Genomic DNA, 14,268 nt, shown 5'->3' on the forward strand with positions numbered 1-14,268 from the left:
AACCTCATTCATATTGTCCTCACCGTCATCAAGTTCCCATGAAGTTCCCTCTCATTAGTGAATACCGAAGAGAAGAATTCATTGAGGACCTCGCTCACTTCCACAGCCTCCAGGCACATCTTCCCACCTTCATCTCTAATCGGTCCTACCTTCACTCCTGTCATCCTTTTGTTCTTCACATAACTGAAGAATGCCTTGAGGTTTTCCTTTACCTTACTCGCCAAGGCCTTCTCATGCCCCCTTCTTGCTCTCCTCAGCCCCTTCTTAAGCTCCTTTCTTGCTACCCTATATTCTCAATAGACCCATCTGATCCTTGCTTCCTAAACCTCATGTATGCTGCCTTCCTCCACCTGACTAGTTTTTCCACCTCACTTGTCACCCATGGTTCCTTTACCCTACCATTCTTTATCTTCCTCACCAGGACAAATTTATCCCTAACATCCAGCAAGAGATCCTTAAACATCGACCACATGTCCATAGTACATTTCCCTGGAAAAACATCATCCCAATTCACACCCGCAAGGTCTAGCCTTATAGCCTCATAATTTGCCCTACCCCAATTAAAAATTTTCCGTCCTCTCTGATTATAGTGGAAAGGAAATGCATGGGGGAGGGGGAGAAGTGAGAATGATGAGGGTGGAAGAGGTCCTTGATTATATTATAAGCCAAGACCGCAGTTAAGTGTAGACAGAGACAATGGAGGGGAAGCTGGTAACTTTAAAACAGTTGGCAGTCATGGCCTAATGAATATTCCTTCCACCAAACCTGAAAGCTGTGATTAAAACACTCTATGTACATGAACACCCCAATCCATATTAGTAGAGTATTGCAGTGGAGTTTCCCATGGAAGGAAGAAGGGAAGTTAAATGAGTTTGGTACATGAGGACTTACAGCCCTGGACACACAACCTGGACTAAATGCACTGGGGATCTGATATGGAACATACTAGATGATTCCGAAGAGAGTACTTATCCATCCACGACTGATAGAGTCTAATAAAGTATCTCCACAAGAAATAGTTACTAATACAAATGCAATCTTCCATCTGTCTGAAATGACAACACAAGGTTGTGTTTTACTTGTAAACTAGGTTGTTTACACACCATTGATGACTTCTATTTTTACAATATCCTGATATCTGGGTGGCAAGCAGGGGCAAACTTCAGCCTTGCCTGGGTGTGTAGATTACATGATTGTCATTCTTCATTAATGGGTGCTTCTCTTGCGTTGGCAGTTCCCCATGTTAGAGAGGGTGCTCAGAAGATTGACCGTACGATCAAAGGATAACAGCTTTATCTCCCAAAGGAAGAATGAAGGAAGCAAGGTAACAAACTGCTGATGCTGGAAATAAAGGCTGCGGTGAATACTCAGGAGGTCAGGCAACATCTGTGTAAAGAGATACAGAAGTAATGATTCAAGCGAATGACTTCGTTGGCTTGAAGTCTTATTTCTCCTCTTGCTACTGGAATCAGTAAGAAAGTATAGGAGCCTCAGGACCCATACCACCAGGTTCAGGAACAGTTATTAATCCTCAACTATCAGGCTCTTTAACCAGTGGGGATAACTTCAATCAATTTCACTCGCCCCATCACTGGACTGTTCCCACAGCTCATGAACTGATTTTCAAGAACTCATCTCATGGTCTCGACATTTATTGCTTATTTATTATTATTTTTCTTTTTGTATTTGCACAGTTTGTTGTCTTTTGCACATTGGTTGTTTGTCCATCCTTTTGGGTGTGGTCTTTCATTGATTCCATTGTGTTTCTTGTATTTACTGTGAATGCCAGTAAAAAATGAATTTCAGGGTTGTATATGTGATATATATGTACTTGGATAATAAATTTTCTTTGAACTTTGAACTTTCTGATTAATCTCCACACCAACTAATTTGTTCAGCATCACCAACATTTCTAAATATTTTGTACTGAGCTATTTAATATGCAAATCAGGTGAGCTGCACAAAATAGTTGATACGTTTTTCACCTTTTTAGGAAGTACTTCGATACTTCATTGCTGTAACTTACTTTGTGCGAAAGCAGGGGGACAAAGATACAGTGCTGAGCCTGAAGGTAAATGAAAAGGCAAATGCCTGCTCTGTGCCTGCTCATGAATCATTCCTGAATCAGGAAAAAATAGCAGAACTTTTTCTTTTGAATGCAGAAAATGGGACTAGCTGGGTGGACAATGGGATTGGTATGAATTGTGTTGCACTGCTCTATGACTCAGTTTACTGCAATGCAAGAGAAAAACAACTTTTGGAGTAACTTATTGGAATATTAAAATGCTGGAAATCAGGAAATCAGCAGGTCAGTCAGCATCTCACAAAAGAGAAATAGAAAACAAACTTCAGACCCAAAATTCTTCATCAGAATTGGCAAAGAGGGAAACCAAGTCATTAGGTAGGAGGAAGGAGAGGTGGGTAGAACAAAGGGAATATCTCTGAAAGGGTGAGATGAAGTGGGTAAAAATGGCATCTAAAGGCAAGTTATGCTTCTTTACCTGCATTGTGTTGCTACTGGCTAAGAGAGGAAAAAAAAATGTAAAATCAGACAAGAAGCTTAAATGGTTTGAAACAAGTTTCAAGACACTGGCCTGCGATAGGATGCTTGATGTTCTCACTTGCAGACCCCAGCCAGTTTGGATTTTCAACATCTCCTCCACAATCGCCATCAGCACAGGTGTGCCACGAGGCTGTGTGCTTAGCCTCCTGCTCTACTCACTTTACACTTATGACTGTGTGGCTAAGCACAGCTCTAATGCCAAACTCAAGTTTACTGATGACACTACTGCCATAGGCCGCATCAAAGGTGGCGATAATCAGCATATAGGAGGGAGTTTGAAAATCAGGCCGAGTTGTAACACAACAAAAACCTCTCCCTCAATGTCAGCAAGACCAAGGTGCCGATTATTGACTAATGTGAGGAAACCACCCGTGCATAAGCCAGTCGTCATCAGGGGATCACAGGTGGAGAGGGTCAGCACTTCAAATTCCTTGGTGTTCTCATTTCAAAGGACCTGCCTTAGGTCCGGCACATCAGTGCAATTATGAAGAAAGCACGGCAGTGCCTCTACTTCATTAGGAGTTTGCGAAGATTCAACATGACAGCTAAAACTTTAACAAACTTCTATAGATGTGTGGTGGAGAGTATAACAACTGGCTGAATCACACCGTTGTATGGAAACATCAATTTGCTTGAATGGAAAATCCTATAAAAGTCCATCACCAGTAAAGCCCACCCCACCACTGAGCACAATTACATGGAGCATTGCCTCAGGAAAGCAGTATTCATCATCAGGGAGACTCCACTACCCAGGCCATGCTCTCTTCTCACTGCTGCCATCAGGAAGAATGTACAGCAGCCTCAGGACTCACACCACAGGGTTCAGGAGCAGTTCTTATCCCTCAACCATCAGACCCTTGAAGCAAAGGGGATAATAACTTCACTTGCCCCATCACTGAAATGCTCCCACAACCTACAGACTCACTTTCAAAAATGCTTCAGCTCATGTTCTCAATAGTTATTGTTTATTTATTATTATTATTACTTATCTATTTTTGTATTTGCACAATTTGTTGCCCTTTGCACAGTGGTTGTACACACAGTTGATGTGATCTTTCACTGATTTAATTATGTTTTTCGAATTTATTGCATATGCTTGCAAGAAAATGAATCTCAGAGTTGTATATGGTCTCTGAGGATCTGGATGCAATTTAGAAAACATTCTGGTTTATTGAGATTTTCCCTTTCTAGGCCCATTTATTCTAATATTTTTAAACCCTCCATGACTGATTTACTTTTTAAAGAATGGGACAGGTTGGGTATTAAATGTTTTTGGGATCTGTTTGTTGGAGGAAATCTTTTCTCATCTGAGCAATTGTCAGCTAAATATAGCCTACCCACAACTCACATTTTTAGATATCTACAAATTAGAGACTTTCCAAGATCTCAATTACGTACATTTCCTATAAGCTCAGATAAGAACTTACTGGATGTAATTTTTAATTTGACACCTTTTTATAATGGTTCAATATCTAATATTTATGGTATGTTACTGGAGATGAGGAATGTTCCTTTAGACAAAATTAAGTATCTCTGGGAACAAGACTTACAGACATCAATATCTGAGGAAACTTGGAATGAAGTTTTTAAGCTGGTTAATATGTCATCGCTATGTGCTCGCCACTCCTTCATACAATTTAAGGTGGTACATAAAGTCCATATGACTAAAAATAAGCTATCTCATTTTTATTCGGATATATCTCCCCACTATGACAGATGCAATAATGGCGAAGCTTCATTAGTTCATACGTGTTGGACTTGTCCGAGTCTTGAGAAATATTGGAAGGAAGTTTTTCAAACTTTTTCTTTACTTTTCAAAGTCAATTTTAAGCCTAATCCTATGACAGCCCTATTTGGTATTGTTGCAGGACAAGATATCAAGCTGAAGACATCTGATTTACATATTTTGGCCATTAGTGCTCTTATAGTTAGGAGGGTGCTTTTGTTTAAATGGAAAGATGTTTTTCCTCCTACTCATGCTCAATGGTTATGCGATGTTATGTCATGTTTAGATTTAGAGAAGATTCGTTGTTTGATTTCTGAATCTCGTCAAGACTTTCAAACATTGTGGTGACCCTTTCTGAATTATTTTCAAAACTTTCAAAACCCTCAGTTCGTTGTTTAAATTTAGATGTTGGCCATTATTAATTTTTATTATACGAGAAGGTATTTTACCTTTTTTTTCTCCTTAATAAACAGCTTCGGTCTTGGTAGGGGTTAGATTTTTTTTGTAATAAATTAGTATATTTCAATATAACTTTGACTAACCTACATGAATAAGGGGTAATGAGATTGTTATTATGAACAGATATAATGTAATTTGTAGTTTTTTTTTACCTTTATATATACTTTCTTGTACTCTGTATTCTTTTATGTAAAACCTAATAAAATATTGAAAAGAGTTGTATATGGTGACATATATGTACTTCGACAATAAAATTACATTGAGCTTTGAACTTTTGAACTTTGCAATAGCCAGTTCTGACATAGGGAGAAAACAAGTAGAGTTATTTCCACTCACTGAAATGTCCAGTTCAGTGTTTTTTTTTCCAGCTTTCAATAACTATTATACTTCAGTTGCATAGTTAACATAGTGAGGAAATTCCATCGTTCATCACAGTTGCTTTATCAAATAAAATCAACTGACATGAAGCCCATATAAGGAGATCAAACTAGGAGATCAAAGATAGGTGGTTAATGTGAGCTGGAAAGTACTAAGGTCTTGGGAGGGACTTCCAGAGATCAGGGTCTGGTCTGGTAAAGATTCAACTACCAGTGCTGGAGTAACAGAATTCAGGATGAGCAGCAAGTCAGACTTGGGCAGATATATTTGAACATTATGAAATTAAAGGTAGTTTAGTGTCATCTTTAATCCAAGGCACTTTATCAGGTACAACTGAACACCTGGTCGTTAACGCAATTATCTAATCAGCTAATCATGTGGCAGCAACTCAACATATAAAAACATGCAGACATGGACAAGAGGTTCAGTTGTTGTTCAGGCCAAATATCAGAATGGGGAAGAAATGTGATCTAAGCAACTTTGATTGTGGAATAGTTGTTGGTGCCAGACCAGGTGGTTTGAGTATTTCAGAAATTGTTGATGTTCTGGGATTTTCACGCATAGTGGTCTCTAGATTTCAGAGAGAATGGTGAGAAAAACAAGAAAAACATCCAGTGAGTAGCAGTTCTGTGATAGAAACAACTTATAATGAGAGAGGTCACAGGAAAATTGCCAGACCGGTTCAAGTTGATAGGAAGCAGACGCTAACTCAAATAATCAAGCGTTACAACAGTGGTGTGCAAAAAAGCATCTCTGAATGGACTGCAGCAGTAGAAGACCAAGCACATACACTTATTGGCCGCTTTACTGGGTACAGGAGGTACCTAATTAAATGGCCAATGAGTGTATTTCATATGCTGCCTCTTGTGTCACCTGAAGTATGATTCCCAAATTCTTTTTCTTGTTTAAAATTGCTTTCAATCTCATTTCCCTCTGCAGTTCAACACTCTTCAATATGGGCCAAAATCCCTGTTGGAGATTGTGAGAGATACAATCAGCAGTGTGGAGTCCTCCAGCACATTTTCCATCCAAGTCTCAGCATGGAAAGGGTTCCGAGTATGTGGAAAACATTATGTATGGGCCCAGTACACAAGAAAAGCCAACCAAAAGTCTTGAATGACTACCATCCAGTGGCCCTGACCTCACACATCATAAAGACCCTAGAGGCTGGTCCTGGCTCACCTCTGACCCCTGGCCAGATCAGCCCTCGATCCCCTGCAGTTTGCCTACCAGGAGAACATTGGAGTTGATGATGCTGTCATCTACCTGCTGAACAGAGCCTACTCCCATTTGGATCAGCAGGGCAGCACTGTGAGGATCATGTTTTTTGATTTCTCAAATGCCTTCAAAACCACACAGCCCTCACTGCTGGCAGAAAAGTTGTGGGTCAATGCATGATGGAACTTCCCGATGACCTGACTGGCAGACCACAGTTTGTGAGGTTTCAGAGCTGTGTGTCAGACATGGTTATAACCAGAACTAGGGCCCCACAGGGGACTGTATTGGTTCCCTTCCTGTTTACCCTGTAAACCTCGGACTTCAGATACAACACTAAATCATGTCATTTGCAGAAATTCTCTGGTGACTCAGCAATAATTGGGTATATAAAGGGAGGACAGGAGGATGAATACAGGGCTCTGTTGGAGGACTTTGTCAAATGGTGCAAGCTGAATCATCTGCAGCTCAACATCAGTAAGACAAAGGAGATGGTGATGGATTTTAGGAAGACTAAGCCTGCAATGCTCCCTGTTACTATTGATGGTGAGGACGTGGATATAGTGATGATCTACAAGTACCTCTGGGTGCAGCTGGATGACACACTTGAGTGGAACACCAACACAGAGGCTGTGTACAAGGGCCAGAGTCGCTTCTACTTCCTGAGGAGACTGAGGTCCTTTTGAGTATGAAGGCTTCTCCTTCACATGTTCTACCAGTCTGTTGTTGCCAGTACAATCTTCTATGTGGTGGTGTGTCTGGGCAAAGGCATTGACATTGGTGATGTCAATAGGCTCAATAAACTGATTAGAAAGGCTGGTTCTGTTACAGGAGTCAAAGTGGACACACTGGAGGCTGTGGTAGAACAAAGGACCCTACAGAAAATCCTTACAATTGTGGATAATGTTTCTCACCCTCTGCATGCCACCTTGGCTGAACCGAGGAGCACTTTTGGTAATAGACTAAGACAACTTTGCTGCTCCAAAGAGCACTATATGAGGTCATTCTTACCCTTAGTCATTAGGATCTATAATGAGTCAATCTAAAGCTGGGGAAGTGATGACTCCCTCTTGGTAGAATGTTTGTGGTAACTTATTTTTTTATTACTTCTTACTTCTCTTCTAATATTTGTATATTTGGATATCTGTGCACTTGTAATGCTACTGTGACACCGTAATTTCCTTTGGGATCAATAAAGTATCTATCTAAACAAAAATAACAAGTAGTAATATTATTAATTTGTACTGGTTTGCAAGGTAATACTTTGTCCTTTATTCTTAAGTTGAAAATGGTTTTCTACCCTAAGCCCATTGGTAATAAGGAAAAATGTAATGAATTAAAACTAAATCAGTATAATCCAATCTATTTCATCAGCTTATTCGGTATCATTTCTTTCTTATGGAGCCTGGTGTTTACTGTCACAAAGTAATATAAAAAAAATCTAGCACAGATAGAAGCTTCAATAAGCAATTTCTCAAGACCTCGTGATAGTAATTGTTGAAAATCACAGGAGACATATTTAATATTTAAAAAGGACCATCAACAATTTGAAATCTACAATAAGTTCTGAAATTATTATCAAAGAGGTCATTATGAATTCCTTCCTGTGCTTCACTGACTTTGTGTTTTCTGTCTGTTTCCCAGTGTGACTATGATTGTCTCTGTATGTTGTACCTATATCTTGCTCCTTACTTCCTTCTCTGTTTTACCCTTTATCTGTATTTTATATTTTACTTGCATCTTAAACTTGGTCTCTTAGCTTTTTTGTATCTTATGCCTTCAGTTCAACAGCCTCACCTTTCATTTTGACTTCCTTGCCTTGCATTTTGATTGTCCTGGCATGTGTTTTGACTCTTGCATTATGACTCCCCTGTCTTGTGACTTTTCTGTTGTGTATCTCTGCTGTCTTGTGTCTCTCAGTGATTTGTAATTAGTCCAGCTCTGTCATAACCCTGTTGTTCACTGACCTGCGCTGGTTCCTGATTAAATATCACCTTGACTTAAAATTCTCAATCAAATCCCTTCATGGCTTCATTTTTCTCCCCACTAATGTACTCTCCTCCATCCATGTAATTCTCCCAGATATTTGTATACCCTATTTCTGGCCTTTTGAATATCTCTGGATTCAAATCTTCCACCTCTGGAAGTTGAATCATCAGATGTCAAGTCTCTAAGCTCTGTAGATTTCTCCCTAAACCTCCCCATTTTATGTCACTTTCTTTGTCAAGCCAATCACATTGGCCACACCTTTGGTTAACTGCTCCAGTATCTTCTTGTGTAGTTTGGTACCAAATTTTACCCACGCTGGGATGTTTTACAGAAAGGATCTTTATGACATTTTACAGAAGTGTATCCCAGTTCCTTAACATAGCAATCTCCAAAACATCCTAACAGACACAGCAGGATGCATGGAGTATCTGGTGACACACCTCCTTCACTGAATTTCAGGACAACATTAGTGATGATTTCAACATCCCAAAGACACCTGTGTTATGTGCAATATTCAATCAACTCTCCTACACGTATCATTATAACCTTTGATCTCCTCCTCAACAACACACTTATCTAGCTTTTGTTTAATAAATTACTTGGAGAGAGGTGAATCATGTACTACATGCATTAGTTCTCCTGATAACAGTTTTACTCAAACATTCTTGTTTTCATTAACACCATACCTCTTATCAAGCTGAACACATCCCTTCCAAGGTTTACCTCCTACAAAGTCTTCCTCCTATAACCACGTCTTACTCTTTATAGCCGCATAAGACGACTACAAATACGTCAAATGAGACCCTCCCAATGACTTCAATCTTAAATTAAATACCCTACGTACAAGATTAGACTGCTGGTTATACAATATATTAATCACCTGAATAGGAATTTTACCAAAGGACTCGCTTCTCTAAAGTGCACAACAGCATTGCTTCGACTCCAGAAAATTTTCAAATAAGAATTCAATTCCATCAGCTGACTCGGCCCAGATGCCTGAGAACTTGCTGACATCTCCTATGTCCGGCTTCTTCCAAGGCCTGACATCATCAGGAAGGTTGAAAGGATTGTGAAGTCAATCTGTGAAAACTGAAATAAAGGCAGAAAATGCTGGAAACATTCAGCAGGTCAGGTGGCATTTGTGGAAAGAAAAACATTTTAAGCAAAAGACACTTTGATTTGAAACATTAATTCTGTTTCACTCTCCGCAGATGGTGTTTGATCTGCTGAATGTTCCTAGCATTTTTATTTGACCCTGAGCCAATAGGCTGGTCCTGGACTTATTTCCTGGCATAATTTACATATTATTATTTATTTATGGTTTTATATTGCTATATTTATACTCTATTCTTGGTAGGTGCAACTGTAACGAAACCCAAATTCCCTTGGGATCAATAAAGTATGACTAATTCATCAAATAGTCATAGTCATAATCCCGTGTAGCATGCTGAATGAGGCAACAAATGGTGCTGAACTCTGTTCTAGAAATGGGATAGTTTCAATCTGAACTTCAGGAAGTGAAGTTTGATGTCTATGTGTTGCCACATCCCACTTTGTACCCGTACAACGGGATGTAGTAACGTACAGACACCAAACTCCACTTTCTGCACTTCAGTATGCAGTCAAGAAAAGCAAACTTTACACTATACTTACAATTAATATCTCCAGGAGGAAACCAGGATAAATGCCTGTGGAATTCCATTGGCTCTTAGAGATATAAATTTAACTCAATCTGCCCCTTGGCTAGTTATCCAATGGGTTCCCATTACCACCGTTTGTGATATACCCCCAGTTTTGAAATGTCATATTGTTAAAGGCAGGGAACAAGCATGAACATGGCTATCTGCCAACTGCCAACTCAGGAGTCTAACTAAAATTTAACCATTACAATTAGGGGCATTGAAACAAAATTCCTTGTGTGATCAAAGCAGTTAACATGAATCATTCGAAGCGAGAGCTTTTCACTGGACTTACTGAAATATATTAGGACCAAAGACGGTGGCAAGGTTGTAAACAGTCATTCGATTGGTCCTGTGCTCCGCAGCAACCAGAGTCAGAAAGTGGCACAGAAACTTCAGCAGACAGTAATTAACTTCCGGGAGCTGCTGCAGAAGCCCTCGTAGTTCTTCCCGATTTCCATTGTGGTCTGGAATATAAATGAGAAAGTACATCGTTTGAGCTTGAGCAAAAGAGTAAACAAAGAACAACTCCCTGCTGGTCTTACTGAATCCTACGAATGAGAGTCATAGAACACTACAGCTTAGAAACAAGCCCTTTGGCCCATCTAATGCCACACATGAGGCTGCTTACCAAGTTAAGAGCCCGTGGTATTACAGGAAAGTTACTAACATGGTTAGAGCATTGGTTGACTGGTAGGAGGCAGAGAGTGGAAATAAAAGGATCCTTTTCTGGTTGACCGCCAGTGACTAGTGGTATTCCGCAGGGGTCAGTGTGGGGACCTCTTCTTTTTATGCTGTATACAAGTGATTTCAATGAAATACAATGTTAGAAAATGCATGGTCATGCACTTTGGTAGTACAGACTATTTTCTAAACAGGGAGAAAATACAGGAATCTGAGATGCAGAGGGACTTGGGAGTCCTCGTGCAGAACACCCTGAAGGTTAACTTGCAGGTTGAGTCGGTGGTGAGGAAGGCAAATGCAATGTTAGCATTCATTTCAAGAGGTCTAGAATACAAGAGCAAGGGTGTGATGCTGAGACTTTATAAGGCACTGATGAGGCCTCACCTTGAGTATTGTGAGCAGTTTGAGCCCCTCATCTTAGAAAAGATGTGCTGACATTGGAGAGGGTCCTGAGGAGGTTCACAAGGATGATTCCAGGAATGAAAGGGTTATCATACAAGGAACATTTGATGGCTCTGGGTCTGTACTCACTGGAATTCAGAAGGATGAGAAGGGACCTCGAATGATGAAAGACCTAGACAGAGTAGATGTGAAAAGCATGTTTCCCATGGTGGGAGAGTCTCGGACAAGAGGGCACAGCCTCAGGATAGAGGGGCGCCCTTTCAAAACATAGATGTGGAGAAATTTCTTTAGCCAAAGGGTGGTGAATTTGTTGCCACATGCAGCTGTGGAGGCCAGGTTGTTGGGTGTATTTAAGGCAGAGATTGATAGGTTCTTGATTGGACATGGCATCAAAGGTTATGGGGAGAAGGCCAGGAACTGAGGTTGAAGAGATTTAAAAAAATAATCAGCCATGATGGAATGGTGGAGCGGACTCGATGGGCCAGATGGCCTAATTCTGATCCTATATCTTATGTCAAACTATTAATCTGTCTAGTCCCATCCACCTGACTACAGTCCTCCATAACCTTTCCATCCATGTACCTATCTAAATTTCTCTTCAATGTTAAAATCAAACCGCATACAGCATTTCTGCTGGCATATTGTTCCACACTCTCACCACCCTCTGAGTAAAGATCTCCCTCATTTTCCTCTTAAACATTTCACCTTTCACCCATAACCCATGACCTCTAGTTCGAGTCTCATCCAACCTCAGTGGAAAAAGACTGCTTGTAGTTACCCTGTGTATCCCTCTCATAATAATTTTGTATACCAATTGTTATTGCACATTGAACATAAGGATCTACTCCTTTTAAATCGACTCATCTTTTTTCCCCAGTCCTGCTGAGGGCCTTAGCCTGAACTATTGACTGTACTCATTTCCATAAAGGCTGCCTGGCCTGCTGAGTTCCTCCAGCGTTTTGTGTGTGTTGCTAGGATTTCCAGCATCTGCAGATTTTCTCTTGTTTGTGATGGGACCCTGTGCTTCTAATTAAAACAATTACATTTGGATTGCCTGACACTTGCAGGAAGAAGAGAAGCTACTTCTCGCCGCCCTCTCCCAGCTGATGACAATCCTTCTTACTAGATAACTGGGAAGTGGGGTAAGTAATGGCAATTGGAATTTCTCACAGACAAGTGTGTGAAGTGTTGCATTTTGATCAGTAAACTAGAGTAGGACTGAAACATTAAATGGTAGGGCCCTGGAGAGTCCTATAGAATAGCAAGAGCTGGGGGTGCAGGTCGTAAACAACAAAACAGTTGTAGAAGCGTGTGTCCCCACAAAATCATTCAGAGAGTTCCATAACCAGAAGCCCTGGATGAACCAAGAGATCCATAATCTGCTGAGGGCCAGATCAGTGACATTCAAGTCTGGCAACCAAGTTAAATACATGTGGTCCAGGTACGATCTCCAGAAAGACACCTCACATGTGAAAAGACAGTTCTGGACCAAATGTGAATCACTGAAGGATGCTAGACAGCTGTGGAAAGGCTTGAATGCCATTACCTCTTACAGGTAAGGACATATTCAGTACAGCTTTGTGGGCTGAAGGGCCTGTATTGTGCTGTAGGTTTTCTATGTTCCTAAAACAGAACTAAGTGACATAGGTGACAACTAGACTTTGTTCCAAGATGAGCTCAATGCCTCCTGTTCTTGCTTTGACCAGCAAAACATGGAGGAACCTTTACAAATTCCAACAGCAGCTGATGACCCTGTGATTTCGGTCTCTGAGGCTGACATGAGAGCATTCTTCAGGAGGGTGAACCCATGGAGAGCACACGGTTCTGAGGGGCTCCATGGCCGTACTAAAGACCTGTGCTTATCAATCAGCTGGAGTTTTCACCGATATCTTTAACCTCTCACTTTGGCAGTCTAAGGTACACACCTGCTTTAAGCAGGCCTCAATTATACCAGTGCCTAAAAACAGATTTGTAACCTACCTCAATGACTTTTGTCCAGTAGCACTTCCATCTAGAGAGATGAAGTGCTTTGAGAGATTGCAAATGAACCCCTGCCTGAGAAACGACGTGGATCCACTCCAATTTGCCTACCAGCATGTCTACAGCAGATGCCATTCCATTGGCTCTTTACTCAACCTTGGCCTTAATACCTCCTTGTGCAGTTCAATCTTCGATTTCCTTACTTGCAGATGCAAATAATTTTGAATTAGCGACAACATCTTGTCCACAATCTGCATTGGCACAGGTGTACCATAAGGCTGTGTAATCAGCCCCCTGCTCTGTTCACTTTATACTTATGATTGGCACCGCTCCAATGCCATATTTCAGTTTCCCGATGACACCATTGGCCAAATCAAAGGTGGCGACGAATCAGCATTTCAGAGGGAGATTGAAAATCTGACTGATTGGTGCTACAACAACAAGCTGTCATTTAATGTTAGCAAGACCAAGGAGTTGAATATTGACTTGAGGAGGGGGAAACCGGAGGTCCATACACTTTTGCTTATTGGGGGATCAGAGGTGGAAAGGGTCAACAACTTTAAATTCTTCAGCAACAAACTTCTGTGTGTGGTGGACAGTATATTGACTGGTTGCATCACAGCCTGATATGGAAACACCAAGTAGGGTTTAAAGCCCTCCCCACCATTGAGCATATCTACACAGAGAGCTGTCGCAGGAGAACAACACTCATTATCAAGGACCCTCAGCACCCAGCCTATGCTCTCTTCTCGCTGCTGCCATCAGGAAGAAGGTACAGGAGTCTCAGGACCCACATCACAAGGTTCAGGAATAGTTATTACCTCTCAACTATCAGTGGAGGTAACTTCACTCACCCCATCACTGAACTGTTCCCATAACCGATGGACTCACTTTCAAGGACTTTTAATCTCATGTTCCTGATATGTATTGCTTATTTATGATTATTATTTATTTTTTTTTAGTGTTTGCAGAGTTTGTTGTCTTTTGCACATTGGTTTTTTGTCCACCCTGTTGGGTGCAGTCTTGCATTGATTCTATTGTGTTGCTTGGATTTTCTGTGAATTACTGCAAGAAAATGAATCTCGGGGTTGTATATGGTGACATACATGTACTTTGACTATAAATTTACTTTGAACTTTAGTTCCCTGACAGAGGCAACACTGGCAGGCAGAGTAATGATACAGGCATTTGCC

General features: G+C 40.7%; 1 protein-coding gene across 2 annotated transcripts in view; it reads right to left on the bottom strand.

Moving 5' to 3' along the window:
• Window positions 1–14,268, bottom strand: part of fam13a (family with sequence similarity 13 member A) — a 280,084-nt gene that overhangs the window by 197,030 nt on the left and 68,786 nt on the right. For both annotated transcript variants that reach the window (XM_063046842.1, XM_063046840.1), the window contains exon 4: window positions 10,305–10,476. In XM_063046842.1, the coding sequence (XP_062902912.1) occupies window positions 10,305–10,476 (172 nt within the window). The remainder of the gene's footprint in view (window positions 1–10,304; window positions 10,477–14,268) is intronic.

The sequence above is a fragment of the Mobula hypostoma genome, chromosome 4, assembly GCF_963921235.1.
Source record: "Mobula hypostoma chromosome 4, sMobHyp1.1, whole genome shotgun sequence".
NCBI classification, from domain to species: Eukaryota; Metazoa; Chordata; class Chondrichthyes; order Myliobatiformes; family Myliobatidae; genus Mobula; species Mobula hypostoma.